This window comes from Engraulis encrasicolus, chromosome 18, assembly GCF_034702125.1.
Source record: "Engraulis encrasicolus isolate BLACKSEA-1 chromosome 18, IST_EnEncr_1.0, whole genome shotgun sequence".
NCBI classification, from domain to species: domain Eukaryota; kingdom Metazoa; phylum Chordata; class Actinopteri; order Clupeiformes; family Engraulidae; genus Engraulis; species Engraulis encrasicolus.
In genome coordinates, this window is record NC_085874.1 from 47,205,192 (window position 1) to 47,222,691 (window position 17,500).

At 43.6% G+C, this 17,500-nt stretch overlaps 1 protein-coding gene across 1 annotated transcript in view; it reads left to right on the plus strand.

Moving 5' to 3' along the window:
- Positions 1-17,500, plus strand: part of enpp1 (ectonucleotide pyrophosphatase/phosphodiesterase 1) — a 150,693-nt gene that overhangs the window by 45,528 nt on the left and 87,665 nt on the right. Inside the window, exons 4-5 of the mRNA XM_063223728.1 lie at positions 5,759-5,884; positions 8,180-8,240. Coding sequence (XP_063079798.1) covers positions 5,759-5,884; positions 8,180-8,240 — 187 coding nt within the window. The remainder of the gene's footprint in view (positions 1-5,758; positions 5,885-8,179; positions 8,241-17,500) is intronic.

Genomic DNA, 17,500 nt, shown 5'->3' on the forward strand with positions numbered 1-17,500 from the left:
CTAGACTGTGGCACTCCAGTTTCTTTTTTTTTTTTTCTTTTTTACTTTTTCTCAAAGGCAAATGGACTGTCCGACACATTTCGACCTACAACAGTCTTTGCCAGGGACTTTATTTTTTGGTGTGAGTGATCTGTCACAGGAGCTGTGGTGGATCAGATGGTAGAGGAGCCGTTTGGTAGATAGAAGGTTGCAGGTTCAAGTCACCTGTGTGTGAATGTGAGTGTGAGAGTGATTGTAAAGGGCTTTGAGAGGAAAGGTGCTATATAAATGCAGGCCATTTACCATGGCCATTTACGAATTGACTTCTGTCAGTCATTCAACTAGTACTCTGTTGCGCTGATGTGTTTTATAAGCCCATATACAGTACAGTGGTGTAGAGTAGACGGCACCCAGAGGAGACTTGGATGGGAAGGACTTTGGTCAGACTACTGAGGTGGGGTGGGAGGTGGGAACTGGGCTGGGGCATGGCTAGGCTGGCCATAGGGCCAAGTGGGGTGGGAGGTGGGAACTTGACTGGGGCATGGCTAGGCTGGCCATAGGGTGAAGTGGGGTGGGAGGTGGGAACTTGGCTGGGGCATGGCTAGGCTGGCCATAGGGCCAAGTGGGGTGAAGTGGGGTGGGAGGTGGGATCTGGGCTGGGGCATGGCTAGGCTGGCCATAGGGCCAAGTGGGGTGAAGTGGGGTGGGAGGTGGGAACTGGGCTGGGGCATGTCTAGGCTGGCCATAGGGCCAAGTGGGGTGAAGTGGGGTGGGAGGTGGGAACTTGGCTGGGGCATGGCTAGGCTGGCCATAGGGACCAAGTGGGGTGAAGTGGGGTGGGAGGTGGGAACTTGGCTGGGGCATGGCTAGGCTGGCCATAGGGCATACAGAGCATTTGCCCGGTGGTCTGTTGATGATTTTCTTTGCCTGGCCCTCCCCTCAATGGTGCCACAGTCATGCCACTACAGCGGGCCTCTTCAAGATAGTCAGATATTTACGAAGCATATTAGCTTTAAGGGTTAAAACAGCTCATATTGGATTACTAAAATGTGGTCAAATGCTGCGTTGTTTTTGATTTTCTTTGCCTCCCCCTCCCCCTCAATGCTATTAGTCCTCATGCCGCTACAGCAGGCCTCTCTGAGACAGTGAGATATAAATAAAGTAAGGAAAAAAACCGGAAGCGCTGCTTGGATCCAGAGGCCTCATTTATCATCAGTTCGTAGAATGTCTTCTAAATTGTGTCTTAGGAGTGAAATTTAGAATGTTCGCAAGTACAGAAAAATCGGGATTTATCAAACGTGCGTTGGCTGCTCCTACGCACACATCTGCATGATAAATCCCACACCTTCCAAATCACTGTGCACGCGCGCATTCGGGGTAATTAGCATCCCGAAACGCCTCCAAGTAACCATATATGGTATTAAAATATTTACTGTAACACTTTATTTTAGGGATACATCTATTAGCCCTAATACATACAATATTAATGCCTGTGTAAGTAACTTGTAAGGCATGTACTAAGCAAAATAAGACAGTTGTTAAGCATGTATTCACAAATGTCTTGTTCATGCCCAATTAGGGATTTATTACTAATATAACCTTAGTAAGGACCAGTAAGCCTATATTTCTATTTATTAGTAAGTAGTAAGTGGCAGAATTCAATGTGTATAAGCTCCCGACACACTGTGTGAACAAACCCTGAACAGTGTGAAAACAGATGCGGAATAAGGGTCCCTATTCTAAAGTGATGCATTGGTCAGCCCAGATTGCTCAGGGCCTCCGCACTACCAAAGTCCCCCTCGTTACCTAGGGCCCCCACACCACCCAGGCCCGCGCTACCTAGCCCCCACAATCGACAAACTGTAAGAGTATATATTAAATAAGTACTAACTATGCAGCTGAGTCATCTGGTTTCCTCTTTTTCACAATTTTGAGTGGAAGGTAACAGGAGCCGTTATATCGCAAGGATTGAACGTACACTTCTCGATGGCGGTGGATTGGTGAAATGTATTTTTTTTCATGTACCACTGAGTTTAAATTGTAAAAACCCCAAAAATAAATGCAGAACATTAGAATAATAGTTTTGAAGCAAAACTAATCTATTCTTTTGTGATAATTAAGTTAATGTTTGAGAATATTAGCTTCAAGAAGTGCAGTGCATGATGGGTACGCAATCTAGGCCAACAGACAACCTACCCAGCTCTGAGCCTACGTTCTTAGCTCCTCCCCTCACTCGTGAAATTTAGATGCTATCCAAACAATTTGCCATGTACGTAACAACAGAAATATTATCATTGCTGCATTGGCCATGCATTGCATTTCTGACTAAGGGTGTACCCATCATGCACTGCACTTCTTGGAGCTAAGTTTCTCAAACATTAACTTATTTATCACAAAGGAATAGCTTAGTTTCGCTTCCAAACTATTACTCATCGTTATATTCTGCATTTATTGTAGGGTTTTTACAATTAAAACTAATTGGTGTATGAAAAAATGACATCTCACCACCCACCGTCATTGAGAAGTTTACGTCCAATCCTTGCTATATAATGCTTCCAATTACCCCCCAATGTCTTGAGAAGAACAAGTGAGGTTAATGTACCTGATGAGACTAATGCAAATTTAGCATCATTCTTACACTTTTCCTCCCGGGGGCGGAGTGTGGGTAGAGTGGGGTCCCTTGGTAGTGTGGGGGCCCTAGGTAGTGCGGGGGCCCTAAGCCATATGGGCTGAGCAATGCATCACTTTAGAATAGGGACCCTTATTCCACATCTGTTTTCACACTGTTCAGGGTTTGTTCACACAATGTACCAGGAGCTTATACACATTGTATTCTGGCCCTTACTGCTTACTCATAAATAGAAATCTAGGTCTACTGGGTCCTTACTAAGGTTATATTGGTAATTAATCCCTAATTGGGCATAAACAAGACATTTGTGAATACATGCTTAACAACTGTCTTATTTTGCTTAGTACATGCCCTACAAGTTACGTACACAGGCATTAATATTGTATGTATTAGTTTTAGTAGATGTATCCCTAAAATAAAGTGTTACCATTTACTCAAATGCCATGTTAATTCGAAGGCGCCACCCTGTTCGGACACACATGAACACACGCGGACACACGCGCCAGTCGAAGCGCTGGCGGGAAGTGCGGAGATAGAACCATTTCTGTGGCAGAAGTGGAGGTGCTCTCGACAGGAGGAGGACCGTGTTTCAAAATAAGTAAAAGAAGGAGACACACATGAATGAAAACACTGTAAAAAATAGCACACTGTCATACTCCATTGTCATTCAAAGCAAACTGTAGCTTGCACGGTCAATATTATTTGCAATTTCGTGTTTCTTCCACTCGCACGCATGGTCTGAGGTGTGCGTAAATTTAGGCACATTTCTACGTTCAAGTACATGTTCATAAATCCCACACTTTGCTCAGGAATGATCGCACGCACGCTTTACGCACAGATATGTGCCTAAGAACGCTTGATAAATGAGGCCCCAGATCTTTTGACACGGGTGCTCTAACAGTGAGTGGATAAAGTTCACATCAAAAAAATAAAGAGCAGGAAACTGTGGCACTCCATTTTCTTATTTATAATAGTTCAAAGGCAAATAGACTGCCCAACGCGTTTCGACCACAAGGTCTTTGTCAGGGACCCTGACAAAGACCTTGTGGTCGAAACGCGTCGGGCAGTCTAGTCTGGGGTGTGTCTTCGTTGTCTCTCTCAGTGCCCAGTGGACTACTCTTGGCTGAAAATTCCCGGCCCGTTTTTTTTCTTTTCTTTTTTTGCTCCAGTGCAGCCCTGACTTGTGGACAGTGGTGGCATTGTGAACCAGAGTACTTATTGTGTGCAGACAAACAACAGAGGCCTTGAAACAGGCTGGCTTTGAAAGTGAAGCATTGAATTGGGTTTGATGTTGAACTACTGCATTGTAACGGGGACACATTTGGGGGGGGGGGGGGGGTGGAGTGGTGTCTGTGAGAAAGCTAGCTACAGTAAAAGTCTTTTTGGCACCACACAAGGTTTGTCCATTAACTCGAGGTGAACTGAGAGGTTTTTTTAGGCCAACACAAAGCAGGTATTCACAAGTGCTATCACTTCTAAAAGGAGGGTTTGGTTTGAGGTCAAGGTTTCCCAAACTGGGGTGTGTGTACCCTGGGGATGCATGGCGTGCAACAAGGGGGTGCACGAGCTAAATTGAGCAATGGCCGATATGTGTGTTTTTATACAGCATGAATGAGCATCAAGCAGCTTTTAATAGTATGGTGAATTGTAGTGTATGCTGGAAGTAACATCAGGTATAAAAATGAGGATTCCCCAAATGACTGCATCATGTGCGATGATTTGTGCGGTGAAGCCATACTTGTGGCCATCAGCACACCAAAACATTCGCTTAGGGCAGGGATGTCAAACTCAGGCCCGGGGGCCAAATTTAGCTTGCGGAGCCATTTTATTCGGCCCGTGAGATCATTTCAAATGTGCATTACAGTTGGCCCACATACACCATAACTGTATAGTATTAAGATTTGAACATGAAAATGCGTATATCACTGGAATATGAGTGGGCCCAGGCCATTGAAACAGCTCACACAAATGCAACAGAATATGTGCAGGCACATTTGAACTATGATGGGAATCTGTTTGATTAACATGAGCAATTTCAGTCCATTTTTGTAAAAAAAAAAAAAAAATTGAGTTTGGCCCGTGACTTCGCTCCAGATTTAGATTTTGGCCCTCTGCCGATTTGAGTTTGACACCCCAGGCTTAGGGGGTGCGCAAACTGCATTGAAATGTACAAGGGGGTGCGCGAACCGCATTGAAATGTACAAGGGAGTGCGGAAGGAAAAAATGTTTGGGACCCGCTGGTTTAGGTCATGTGCCTCGACGGGTCTTTTTGATGGTTGTAAATGTGTAACCTGAGGACATGAGTTGCTAGCCAGGCCGTGCCCTCCTAGTGACACAACAGCTTCAGCGTTGCTACCAGTCAGGTCAAGAGTCAATGAAAGTACTGTCTGAGTTCCCGCAAATACGGGAACTCCTCCCACTTTGTTGGGAAGCAAACAATCATTAGCAAACCAAGGGAGACCATTTGGGAAATGCCGTTTGGAAAATGTTTAATTGTTATGCTCTTGGTCAGACCAAGTCTCAAAGAGATTTGAAAGTTGATGATAATCAGGCTAATGAGGTGCTACATCAGGACTTTGTCATGGATGACTTTACACTTGGATGGATGGATAACTCTTACTATACTTGCTTACTTACTATACTTACTGACTATAATTCTCACATTTTACATTTATGGAAAAGCCCTAAACTTCTGGTTGCTTTTGTAATTACTTAGTTTTGATCTATGTTGTCTTTTCCCCCACTCCCTCTCCACAAACCCCCCCCCCCCCCCCCCCCCCCTCTCTCTCTCCTGCTCTGTTTGTCTGTCTCCGTATTTCTGTCATATCTCTGTCTCTGCTCTGTCTGTCTGTGTGTCTGTTTGTCTCTCTCTCTCTCTCTCTCTCTCTCTCTCTCTCTCTCTCTCTCTCTCTTTCTTTCTTTCTTTCTTTCTTTCTTTCTTTCTTTCTTTCTCTCTCTCTCTCTCTGTCTCTCTCTCTCCTGCTCTGTATGTCTGTCTCTGTATTTCTTTCTCTGTCTCTGTCTCTATCTCTGTCTGTCTGTCTGTCTGTCTGTCTGTCTGTCTGTCTGTCTCTCTCTCTCTCTCTTTCTCTCTCCCTCCCTCTCTCTCTCTCTCTCTCTCTCTCTCTCTCTCTCTCTCTCTCTCTCTAGTGAAGTCCTGGGTGTGCACTAAGTTCCGCTGTGGCGAGGAGTCGTTGCCCCAGAGTCTGTGCTCCTGCTCTTACGAGTGTGTGAAGCTCGGGACCTGCTGTGCCAACTATAACAACACATGTGCAGGTAAGGTACACATGTGCAGCACACACACACACACACACACACACACACACACACACACACACTCTCTCACACACTCTCACACACTCTCACACACACACACACACACACACACACACACACACACACACACACACACACACACACACACACACACACACGCACGCACACAAACACTCAAAAGGTGGGGGTCATTAATTTGCAAGTCACAAGTACGTCACAAGTAAGTCCGAGTCAAATCACAAGTTTAGACACAAAGACGTGAGTTCACTTGTCATGTCATCTACCCAAGATGAGCTGCTTCAGTCAATTGGCTGAAGCAAATATTTGGCGGGACTCTAACTTTCCGAGTCTACAGTAGGATATCCGCCAGTGACTGTCCCAGCTTGTCCCAACATCTCTCTATCCACACAGCGGACCCTTTGATGAGGCAAGCAGAGGAGATCATTGAATTAGATGCTACGCTTGCTAGGCTGTGAGCTTGTGAATCAGTGTGGGAGGTCCGCACAATTCCCGCTTTTGTTTTCGCGGTTTCCCAGCGAAGCTGTTACGTAATGTGTGGTGTCATGTTACCCCGTAAACGTACCGCCATTCTCCTCCTGGTGCATGTCTGAAACGTTTCCTTGTTCCTGACGTCATTACACTACACAGTGTGCAAGTCGATTAATGTTGGGTTCCCTGCCTGCACAGTGGCTGAGTGAATGTTTCAAGTTGACGTACTGTATTAATAGTTAATGCAAAAGGGATCCACACACCAAAGAGCTTGCTATTATTATGATTTTATTTTGGTGAACTTTTGACCCCTAAGGGGCCTTCTTGATATTTTATATATATATATATATATATATACACAGTGTATATATATATAAGACTGACGGGCAGACAAAGATTTGTCCACTTGTTGCTTATTCATTAGTAATGGCGGAAACGCGATGCCCAATTTGTCCAAAATATTTTATCTTCGAGCGAGGCGAGTAAGCGAGTAACCAATTGGAATGCAGAGCTCGGTACTTCTTGCCTGTTCATTGGCAGTTAAAGCCGCGGGAACTTTAAGCGAGCGTTCCATGAAAGAGTGGCGAGTAGGCGAGCAAGCGAGAAGCTAGCAATGTGTGTGTACGCCGCTTAACGCGGAAAATGGCGGCGACGATCGTGTTTTGGCCGATTTAAATAATGCGTTTCAGACAGACAGACCAACGGACAGACCAACGGGCATACCTTCTGATAGAGATGCTAGGACGCATCTAATAAAAGAATAAAAAGATATGCTTGTCTATGTTTCTCTCATTCCTTGAACTTATTTTGTATCCTGCACTCAGTTCACACTGTTGGATATCCGGGATCAGGAGGATACGACCTTAACGTGTAAAAACACAACTTTATCAGTTTGCTGTTACCAGAAGGGCCAATAAATATAAGAGTAATACCATGTTAATGAACCTTTCAATGACTGCTACAGCGTGCCACTAGTGGTAGAGTGTGCAGTATAGGGCTACTCTCGGTTGGAGATCAGGACTTCATAGCAATTTCTATAACTCCACCGATGTAAAAAAAAATCAACACCCTTCTGTTTTTTTCCCCAACAAATCGTATGATTATACTTGATTTGATTATATTTTTGATTATAATAGACTTGATTATACTTTTGATAGACTTGATTAAACTTTGATTATATTTGATTTTTCCAACAAATCGTATGATTATACTTGACTTCTTTAACATTTCAAAATGAGCCGTGTAGTTGTTAATCCTTTAAACCCCTTCCTTGGAGTGAGGAATGTGCTCCCTTGTTATGTATCATTATGGCCGTAGTACTAATGGCAGAGTTTGAAGCTCGGTCAACTGTGCATGTTATAAAGTACCCTTGGCAGGTATACAGTCATCCCAATACCAGACTGATTTCTTCTTCTCTGTTCTCTTTTCTCTCTGTTCCTATCCCTCTTTCTCACTCTCTTTCCCTTTCACTCACTCTCACACTCACTCACACACACACACATTTAAATACTTTATTTTTTCTTCTTTTTATTCATTCATTCAAAGAAGAAAAAATAACTTAAAGAAGAAAAAAATCCAAAGGAGTGTGCGAACCTTTTTAAAAGAAATACGTAATCTTTTTGTTCAGCACCAGGGATCGTGCACAAGTAACTCTCTACAAATACTTTTATTTGGACCTCATCGGAAAGACAGTATTACAGGCCCAAGTAGTGCTGGAAGCAGATTTCATAGCAGTGGACTTGGTAAGGATGTTGTGGCCTGTAGGGTGATGTTGCCTGTACCTGATGGCTGCCATTGTCCCCGTAGGTTCGGTGCCGTGGCTAAAGGAGGAATGCGAGGACCTCACAGAGCCACAGTGTCCTGCAGGGTAAGAGCAATGTGTGTGTGTGTGTGTGTGTGTGTGTGTGTGTGTGTGTGTGTGTGTGTGTGTGTGTGTGCGTGTGCGTGTGCGTGTGCGTGCACGCGTGCGTGTGTGCGTGTGTGCGTGCACGCGTGTGCGCCTGCGCACGTTTGTGTGTGTGTGCGGGCATGCATCTGTGCTCGTATTGTCATAAGTGTGGTGTCACTGTATATGTCTATGTGTGCACGCTTGTGCCTGCCTGTGTGCACAGCTTATTCATATGTGGTATGTGGTTTTAAATGTGGATCTGTAGGGAAATAACTGACTATGTCTGGGATGGTGTGTGTGTGTGAGGGAATCTGGGTGTGTGTGTGTGTGTGTGTGTGTGTGTGTGTGTGTGTGTGTGTGTGTGTGTGTGTGTGTGTGTGTGTGTGTGTGTGTGTGTGTGTGTGTGTGTGTGTGTGTGTGAGGGAATCTGGGTGTGTGTGTTTGTCTAGGGGAAAGCCTGTAACCACCCCCGTGTTGGTGTGTGCGTGCGCGTGTGTGTGTGTGCGTGTGTGTGTGTGTGTGTGTGTGTGTGTGTGTGTGTGTGTGTGCGCGCGAGGGAGTCTGGGTGTGTGTGTTTGTCTAGGGGAAAGGCCCTAGCCTGTGGCCACCCCTGTGTCTTCCCTAGCATGACAATGTTACAGCAGTAGTGCAGTTGGGAGCTGAGGAACATTGTGTACACATTGTGTACACACACACACACACCTCCCCTAGCAATGGATTTCTAGCAATATTTTGGCCATTAATATTGCTAGATTTTCCATTAATAGTTTGTCCGCTAACATTAACAGCTAACAGTTAGAAATCCACAGGACAGCTAATTAACCACACGAGTGAATACAGGTCCCTTTTGTCCGCGACCGCCCTTCACGACCTCCACAACCACCCCCCCACCCCCCCCAGGGGTCCCGCCCCCCAGTTTGGGAACCCCTGCTATAGCCTATGGCCTAGATTAGCTGAGGCTCAGACCTGCTGCACCTCCCCAACCATGTAACCTCTCCACACGATGTGTACTGATCTGCAAAATCTCTATTCTTTTCTCTTGCTTTCATCTGTTTGTAACCAGCCCGGAAAAAGGGCTCCCCTAGGTGGCAGTTGGTCTATGCCTAAAGTTTTTTCCTCACTAAACTGGGATTTTTTTCCCCCCTCAGACTATGACTACGTTTTTTTCCCCCACAGAATTTAAATCAAGTGAATAAATAGGGAGTTTGCTGTGGCTAAAAAATGGTTAGGGTGTTGGTCTTGGATTCAGAATGTTGAATGGTGGAATGGATATGGACGGATGTGGGTGGAGTTTCCACACCCGCATCCATGGTTGAAATGCCCCCAAAAAAGCCCCTTTGGATGCAAGCATCTGGTAAGTGTAATGCAGTATGATGTCATAAGGGCAGGGTTACAGGAATGTGGACTTAATACCTTACATTGCACTTACTGTAGCAGCCCCTTTTACCTGTATCTCTTTATTTATTTTTTAGATATTTTTTAGGGCTTTTGTGCCTTCATTTGTGATAGGACAGTGAGAGAGTCACAGGAAACAAGTGGAGAGAGAGAGAGAGAGAGAGAGACGGTGAAGGATCGGCAAATGACCCAGGCAGGAATCGAACCCGGGTCGCTGGTGTAGTAACTTACCGTTAGGCCACCCTTTTATCCGTATTCAAAGTTATTTTACATAACTTATATGTAAAGTCTAGGTACAGAGTTTTGGTTACATTCCCTGGAGTAATGTGGGGGTTGGTATTACATTGCACTTAGCGGACGCTTTCATTTATTCAAAATGGCGGACCATGGAGAAGATCCCCCTTTTCATGTATGAAAAGTGCAATTTTTCCAGTCATGATTAGTACTTAGAATTTGATGGTGGTGGTAAGTATTCAAGAAAAAGGTAACATTAGTGAATGGGCAGCATGAATTCTGGAAATAAACAACTAAAAATCTCACACAGTGTCCCTTTAATGTTCACCTCCACTCTCATTCGCCACATTCTCCCTGGGACCAGTACATGATACTCTACTCACTACTCTACATTCTCCTTTGTCTCTCGCCTGAAACAAAGCCTGAAGCCTCAGTGTGTCTAGTGTCGTGCTGTTTGCTTTAGCTTTAGACATGCCGGTGTGTTGAGGACTCCCTCTCAAACCCTCCAGGTCGGCCTATCCAAACACATATTGAAGACAGATGTTTGAACAAGAGTGTGTCTCTGTCTGTTGTTGTGTCTGTGTCTCTATGTGTGGCTGTTTTGCAGTTATGTGAACTCTGGCTTCCCCCCATTTTTGATATTCACTTACACAGTACAGTTGAATTCGAGACGATTCGTCGAATGAATTGGTGAGAGGGGACCATTCGAACAAAACGTTGGACCATTCGTAGAAGGCATGGGGCGTTTCGTGCAGTACCTGAGGATTTTTCGTCGAAGACCTAAGGACGTTACGTTCAATCCATGCAGACCTTTCGTGCAACTGGGCAGATGTTTAGTTTAGTCTGCCTATTTTATTAGCCTATTATTTTTTTATATTTTATCAAACTTGTGTGCCTACCACCACAATGCAATGAAAACAAAAATCGAACCATGTAGAAAGTGCGTGCGTCTCTATTTTTTTAAATTAATTATTAATTTTAGTTCAGGCTGCTTTTTTTATCATTAGGCCTATTTTACAGCCTATTTTATATATACTATATTGTAACGGACTGCCTCTGCCTCCTCCGGAGTGAGATAACAGCGTTACCCCCTGTGAACTACACGCGCAGCCTATAAAATGGAGTTAATTTCAAATGGCGGGTGAGACTGTCAGGAAGCAACAAGCCGAGAGAGCAAGAGAGAGGGAACCATGAAGTGTGCGCCGAGAAGATCACCATTCGCAAGAATCGCTAAAGCCAGACATTGATGTGAGCTGTTCCAAATTGAGAGGGTTTTGCAAAAGTGCACTACTAAACGTAAGAAAAGATATTCGTTGTGTTGATATGAATTATTTCTAGTGTGTTGGTCACTGATTTTTATTCATTTTTGGAAAGGTAGGCAGTCTTGCTGCCTGGCTGGCGCCCATCTCATAACTACAGTCGTTTGCACCACTACAATATCAACGAAATGTTTTAAAATGTACGACATCAATTTAAAGGTAGGCCTAAGGGATAATGTAGGCTATTGTCCACACATGAATAAGAAAATGTTTCCCTACGGGGCGAATAACACCCCCGACGCCGAAGGCGGAGTGCTGTTATCTCTGAAGGGAAATGTATTTTCCGTAGTCACGTGTGGACAATACATTATCCCGCTTATCCCGCCCTTACCAACATTATAAAGCATACATAGTTAACCATAGTTTATAGCGTCATAGCGTCATAGCGTTTATAGCGACATGTCATTTGCATGATAAGAGCACGGACGATCATGGACATACGATGGTACACACATAGCCACACACGCACACAACACGGTTCAGTTCAGTTCGGCTCAGTTTATTGACCAGCAAGCGAGCAGCGCAGTACCAGCTGATTTGCTCTGGAATCTCGAAATGAAAACTGACTTTTCTTGGGAAAAGTGTTGCAAGAACATTGAACTCATTTAGTAGGCCTATCATTGTGCCAAGCGTGTGTCGCAATATTGTACTGGGGATATGTGTTGGGGAGGGCATTAACATTAGGCCTATGACAAAAACATTATCGGGGAGGATTGAGGATAAATCTTACACGTTTCCTTATTAATGGAAAATTAATTCCATGCTAATTCCAAGTATTCAAGAACCTAAACAATATGTAATTGCTCCACAGTTCAAGGGTTAGGCTATGGATATTGACACCTTTCCTCCGCGATCGCGGATAGCCCCCACCTTTGCGCTTCTCATCTGGCTGTCACGATATGGAACGGGAAGAGACAGTTCAAGACAAGCGGCATGACTGCAATTGTCAATACAGTAGCCTAAAAAACTGTTAACTGTTCAGCGGTGTGTAGTCAAATTATCACAGCGGTGGTAGATGATTTTATGAAGACCTGGAGGACAAAAACCAACAGACACAATTGCTGAGTGTGTATGCAGTATTTGTAACGAATGATTCTCCTGCCAGGATAGCGTTGGACTACAGAATAACCCATTTACATGTTGAATGTTGAGAGGAGGCATTTTGAAAAGACCTATTCACGAGGATATCATAGCTACCTTTCCTTGTCAATGTCCCATGCACTAAAAAAATATTCCAGAACCTCATCTGCGAAAGCTTTTTTTTAATGTGGTACACTTCAAGCTTCACAAAACCCACTGGTTAACAGCAGGTTTTACGCACACATTTCGAAGCGGTTAATCACAGATGCTGCTCTCTTCCTTGCTCTCCCTTGCACCCCAACGTACACTGGGTTTAATACACCCTGCAATACTGGCAAACTATTATTCAATTACCATTTCATTTGTTCATGCAAAGACGCGGCAGAGAGAGAACGCGCTCCTGTGCAGTGTTAACGTAGCGATTTAACGTCTCTCTCTCTCTCTCTCTCTCTCTCTCTCTCTCTCTCTCTCTCTCTCTCTCTCTCTCTACTGTAGCCATGGGCTTAACACAGGGGTTCTGTAATGTTTTCAACACTGTTAGGACCTATATTGTTTTCTGGCTCATGCGCGAACTATTTGTTGTCATTCAGAATCAGAAACATCAAAGTATCGGGAGACAGCTTTCTCTTGTTGCTGGTGCTTCGCATCTAAAAAGTTACCGGAAAGTCAGAAAACTCGCTGCATGACAATGTGCTCAATGGTCAATAGCCTACTTCTAGATGCACTATAGTCTAATCAGACGCGCGATGCTCTGATTCAAAGCGAGCACAAGGGTCAATAGCCTACTTCTAGACACATTAAACCGCACTGCTTTGATTCAAAGCGAGCAGGAGGCATTTTGACGATTTTTTTTTTTTTAAATGTAGGCCTACAACAGCTTTTAAGGTAAGGGATAATGTATTGTCCACACGCAGTGGTAGAACGCAGGTATACGGAGTATACCCACTTCTAAATTTTAGGGGATTCAGTATACCAACTTAAAATTGATTGATCCATTATTTAGAATGGCATAAATATATACAGTATACCCACTTCAAAAATGCGAGAGAATATACAGTATACCCACTTCAAAAAAGTAGACTACACCTAGACTACAAATATTTTCCTACGGGGCGAATAACACCCCCAATGCCGAAGGAGGAGGGCTGTTATTCCGCTTCGAAGGAAATATATTTTCCGTAGTCACGTGTGGACAATACATTATCCCGCTTATGCCGCCTTTACCAACATTAGAAAGCATACATAGTAAACCAGTGGTTTATAGTAACATGTTTATTGCCATTTTATAGCGTGCGCAAAGAAAGATAGTTCGTGGAACGCTCATAATTTAAAAAGAAAGAAAGGAGTAGCACACTGGAGCTGAATGCAGAATCAAAAACTGTATTAAACAAAGCCGAAAAAAAGTAAATGAAACCGACAGACAGGGGACAAGCGTTTCGGTCAGCCCATCATCTTCCTTTTCTTCCTTTTCATGCTGCTCTTGGAATTACGCACCGAGCACGCTCAAGATATTACATTGGCGCGGACGCCACCCCACCATTACGCGCATAATTTTAAAAGGTTAACAAGCAACAGAGTTTGGCTACTTTCTAACTTGTTACAGCCACATTGCGCTTCAAACTGTTTGCAGGCTGCCTCGTTCACTGCGCGATATCTACTAAACTCGGGTTCATAACAGGATCATTTAGAAATGAACTATCTGATCTGCGACAGTATTCCAGGCTACTTCACCCTTAAGGAAACTATCAAGGAACTCCTCACTTGTTACTCACATACTAGTGTTAATAAAACATGTCACGACAGCGGCCGGCGGACAGTGACAGTTTGCTGTCTTGAAATAACAACATTCGGACAATAGTGTAGACTTGTGCGCTACACGCTGGGGTGGGGCAGGGCTGCTGTAGGTATCCATTGCGCGCGGCCGGTAGCTTTGGGAACTGTGTGTAAGTTGCATTTGGGTAGGCTATTGCGCGTGTTATAGTTGATTAAGTAATTGACGAGCCAACGTCCGGCAGCAGTGGCTGAGTGTGTAACTTAACTTAACTTTTGTAGGCTACTATCGTCCGAGTGTCTCCAGATTGTGATTATTTATTCATTTATTCAAAGAAGATAGCAGTTTACAGACGCTGCTGGTTGCATGGATATTGTGGTGGTTTTCCCTCCTAATTGTATTTTATGAAATTGTAAAAATAAAACTACCATAACCTTTACTCCCGTTGTCTGTCGTTCCTGAATCGTGGTCTAAATTTCACCTCTTACAATAGTGTCCAGTCCAGTGAATGATCCTGCATCCATGGCTAATTGGATAAAGCATACTAAGTGGATTTATCACATGTGAAACGAGAAGGCAGAAAGTGCAATTAGTTAATAAATGAAACAGTGTACACGTCAGTGCTGGTAAAAAAAGAGTTTTAATGACTTGCACAAAGTTGATGCTCGTTTGGTGAACTTCAAAACCTGCGCTGTATTCAATAAAAGCTGGGCATAACGCACATAAAGGACTGAAAATGAAAATACCCCTATATGTGGTACATATTCTATGTTGTAGCCTACTTCAGTTGTTGGTACCCAGACTTGCATTTTGTCGAGTAATGTCCATTTGAACCTCACGTGAAAGTAACGGGGATTGTGCTGCATTTGGTGGATGGAGCTGATATTACGCACATAATTCTACTGAATAAACATCCAACTGCGACCCAAACGGTAACTTGTCGTGGTAGTCTATGTCGAATATGCCTTAATTTGGCTGTTTGCTATTCGCCTCTGGCATCATCCGAGCATGTGTAGTGCGAGACGCCATTATGACCGTTGCGCGTAAATATTTGCAAGACGATGGGGCCGTCAAACACAGTAGGCTATGGATACTTATTTAACGACTTTAATGAAGATGTCATGTAGACTGTTTGACGGCCCCTTCCATAGGACAGCATCCATCCATCTATCCATCCCTTCCTCATCTTTACGCGCAACGGTAATAATAGCCATTACTTTTCTTGTAGACGTTGCGCATAATATTTTATTCATTATCGACTTATTTCAAGCAGCATTCCACTGTCCACTCTGCGTGGCCCTGTTGAAAACATGCATGGTTGCCACCACTTAAAAAGGTGCTTGGAGAGGAGGCAAAACTGGTACAATTTAGGCTGCATTAAAGCATACACGTTAGCTTTCACGTTGTGCGATGGATGGAGACAAGTTTGGAATCGCTCCCTCTCTCTCCCTCTCTCGCTCACACACACACGCGCGCGCGACATAATTCTCTGCACTCTTTGCAAGACTCTACTGTCACTTGACTCGTCTTATTGGATACCAGCCAAAATTGTAAGCTAGATAGCCAATAGTTTCGATTGTGCTGCTTGGACTGGAGGTATTTAAACTGCTAAAATGTAGGCTGCATTAAAGCATCCGCACGTTTGTGCGATGGGTGGAGACAACTTGGGAATCGCTGTAAATTAGAGATTTTTTTAAAACATAGGCTGGCAAGATGTAAATGACCTGCACTGCTTGAAAAAGACGATCGACTATGTGCCCCAGGCATCTTAAATAGGCCTACTAAAAACTAATAGGCGGAATAGGGTGGATTCGGTTTTGGAAATTGGAGAAAAAACATTAGGGCGGGTGGATAGCAGGTGGATTAGAAATTCTAAGAAGCGGTTGCGGATGAAATAATACATCCACCGCGCACCTCTAGGCCTACTCCACACGTAGGTATATTCCAGACCTACAGAAGACGGTAGCTAGAAGCGTTCATCTAAAAAGTTACCGGAAAGTCAGAAAACTCGCTGCATGACAACCAAATGTGCTCAGTAGACGCACGCTGCCCTGATTCAAAGCGATTCCCGCCTCTCTGCCCGCAGCTGGGGCTAGGGCCTACTCAAATACTGTTCCAGAAATGTAAGGAGTAGAAAGTAACATAGGCCTACAGATATTTGTCAAAAATGTAACGGAGTAAAGTAACGGCGTAAAAGTGAAAAAAAGCTTCTCAAATATTGTTCCAGAAATGTAAGGAGTAGAAAGTAACCTAGATAATTGTCAAAAAATGTAACGGCATAAACGTAAAAAACCGACAACATACCAGTTAAAATGAGTAGGCCTAAGTACATTTTATTTATGAAGCACATCTGAAAACAGCAAAAAAAAAAACATTTGATTTACATACTAGATTACTAGATAGGCCTACTAGATACATAGAGAGAGAGAGAGAGAACGCGCTCCTATGCAGTGTTAATATAGCGATTTCACTTCTCTCTCGCTCTTAGTGTTTTTGTTTTTGTTTTACTGTAGCCATGGACTTAACACGGGTGCAGGGGTTCTATAATGTTTTCCGACACTGTTATTTTTTCTGCCTCATGCGCGAACTATTTATTGTCATTCAGTTTGTGCCGTTATTAGGCCTAGGCCTATATGAATCGCGGGTAAATCAGTTATATATTAGTTATATATTTAGACTTCGAACAAAAGAAATAGGCCTAGGACACACGGGAATAATAGGATATAAAATAGGCAGCCTGACTGGATCGATGGACGATTTCCAACAATAAAAGACAGGATATGAAACAAAATAGGCAGCTTATTCAATTAATAAAACTATAGCCCAAGAACATTGCCTCGCCGGGCAGGGAGAGAGAGAGAGAGAGAGAGAGAGAGAGAGAGAGAGAGAGAGAGAGAGAGCGGTCCAGTGTTAATGTAACGATTTAACTTCTCTCTCTCTCTCTTTACTGTAGCCATGGACTTAACACAGGTGCATGGGTTCTGTAATGTTTTCAACACTGTTATATGCATAGTGCTCTGGCTCATGCGCGAACTTTGTTGTGTGTAAGGCAGACAGCATTCTCTTGTTGCTGGTGCTTCGCATCTAAAAAGTTACCGCCCAAGAACATTGCCTCGCCGGGCAGAGAGAGAGAGAGAGAGAGAGAGAGAGAGAGAGAGCGCTCCTATGCAGTGTTAACGATTTAACTTCTCTCTCTCTCTCTTTACTGTAGCCATGGACTTAATCGTAAAAACAACAACAACATAGCCTACCAGTAAAAACGAGTAGCCTAAGTACATTTTATTTACATGTTTAAATCAACAAAAAACAAATAGGCTATTTAAAATAGGCTAGACAAAACCGTTCAAATGAACATATTTAAATAGACAAAACCGTTAAAATGAGCATGAAAAAAAGCTGATTCTAAGAAAACCCATTAAAATGAGCATTAAAAAATCTGA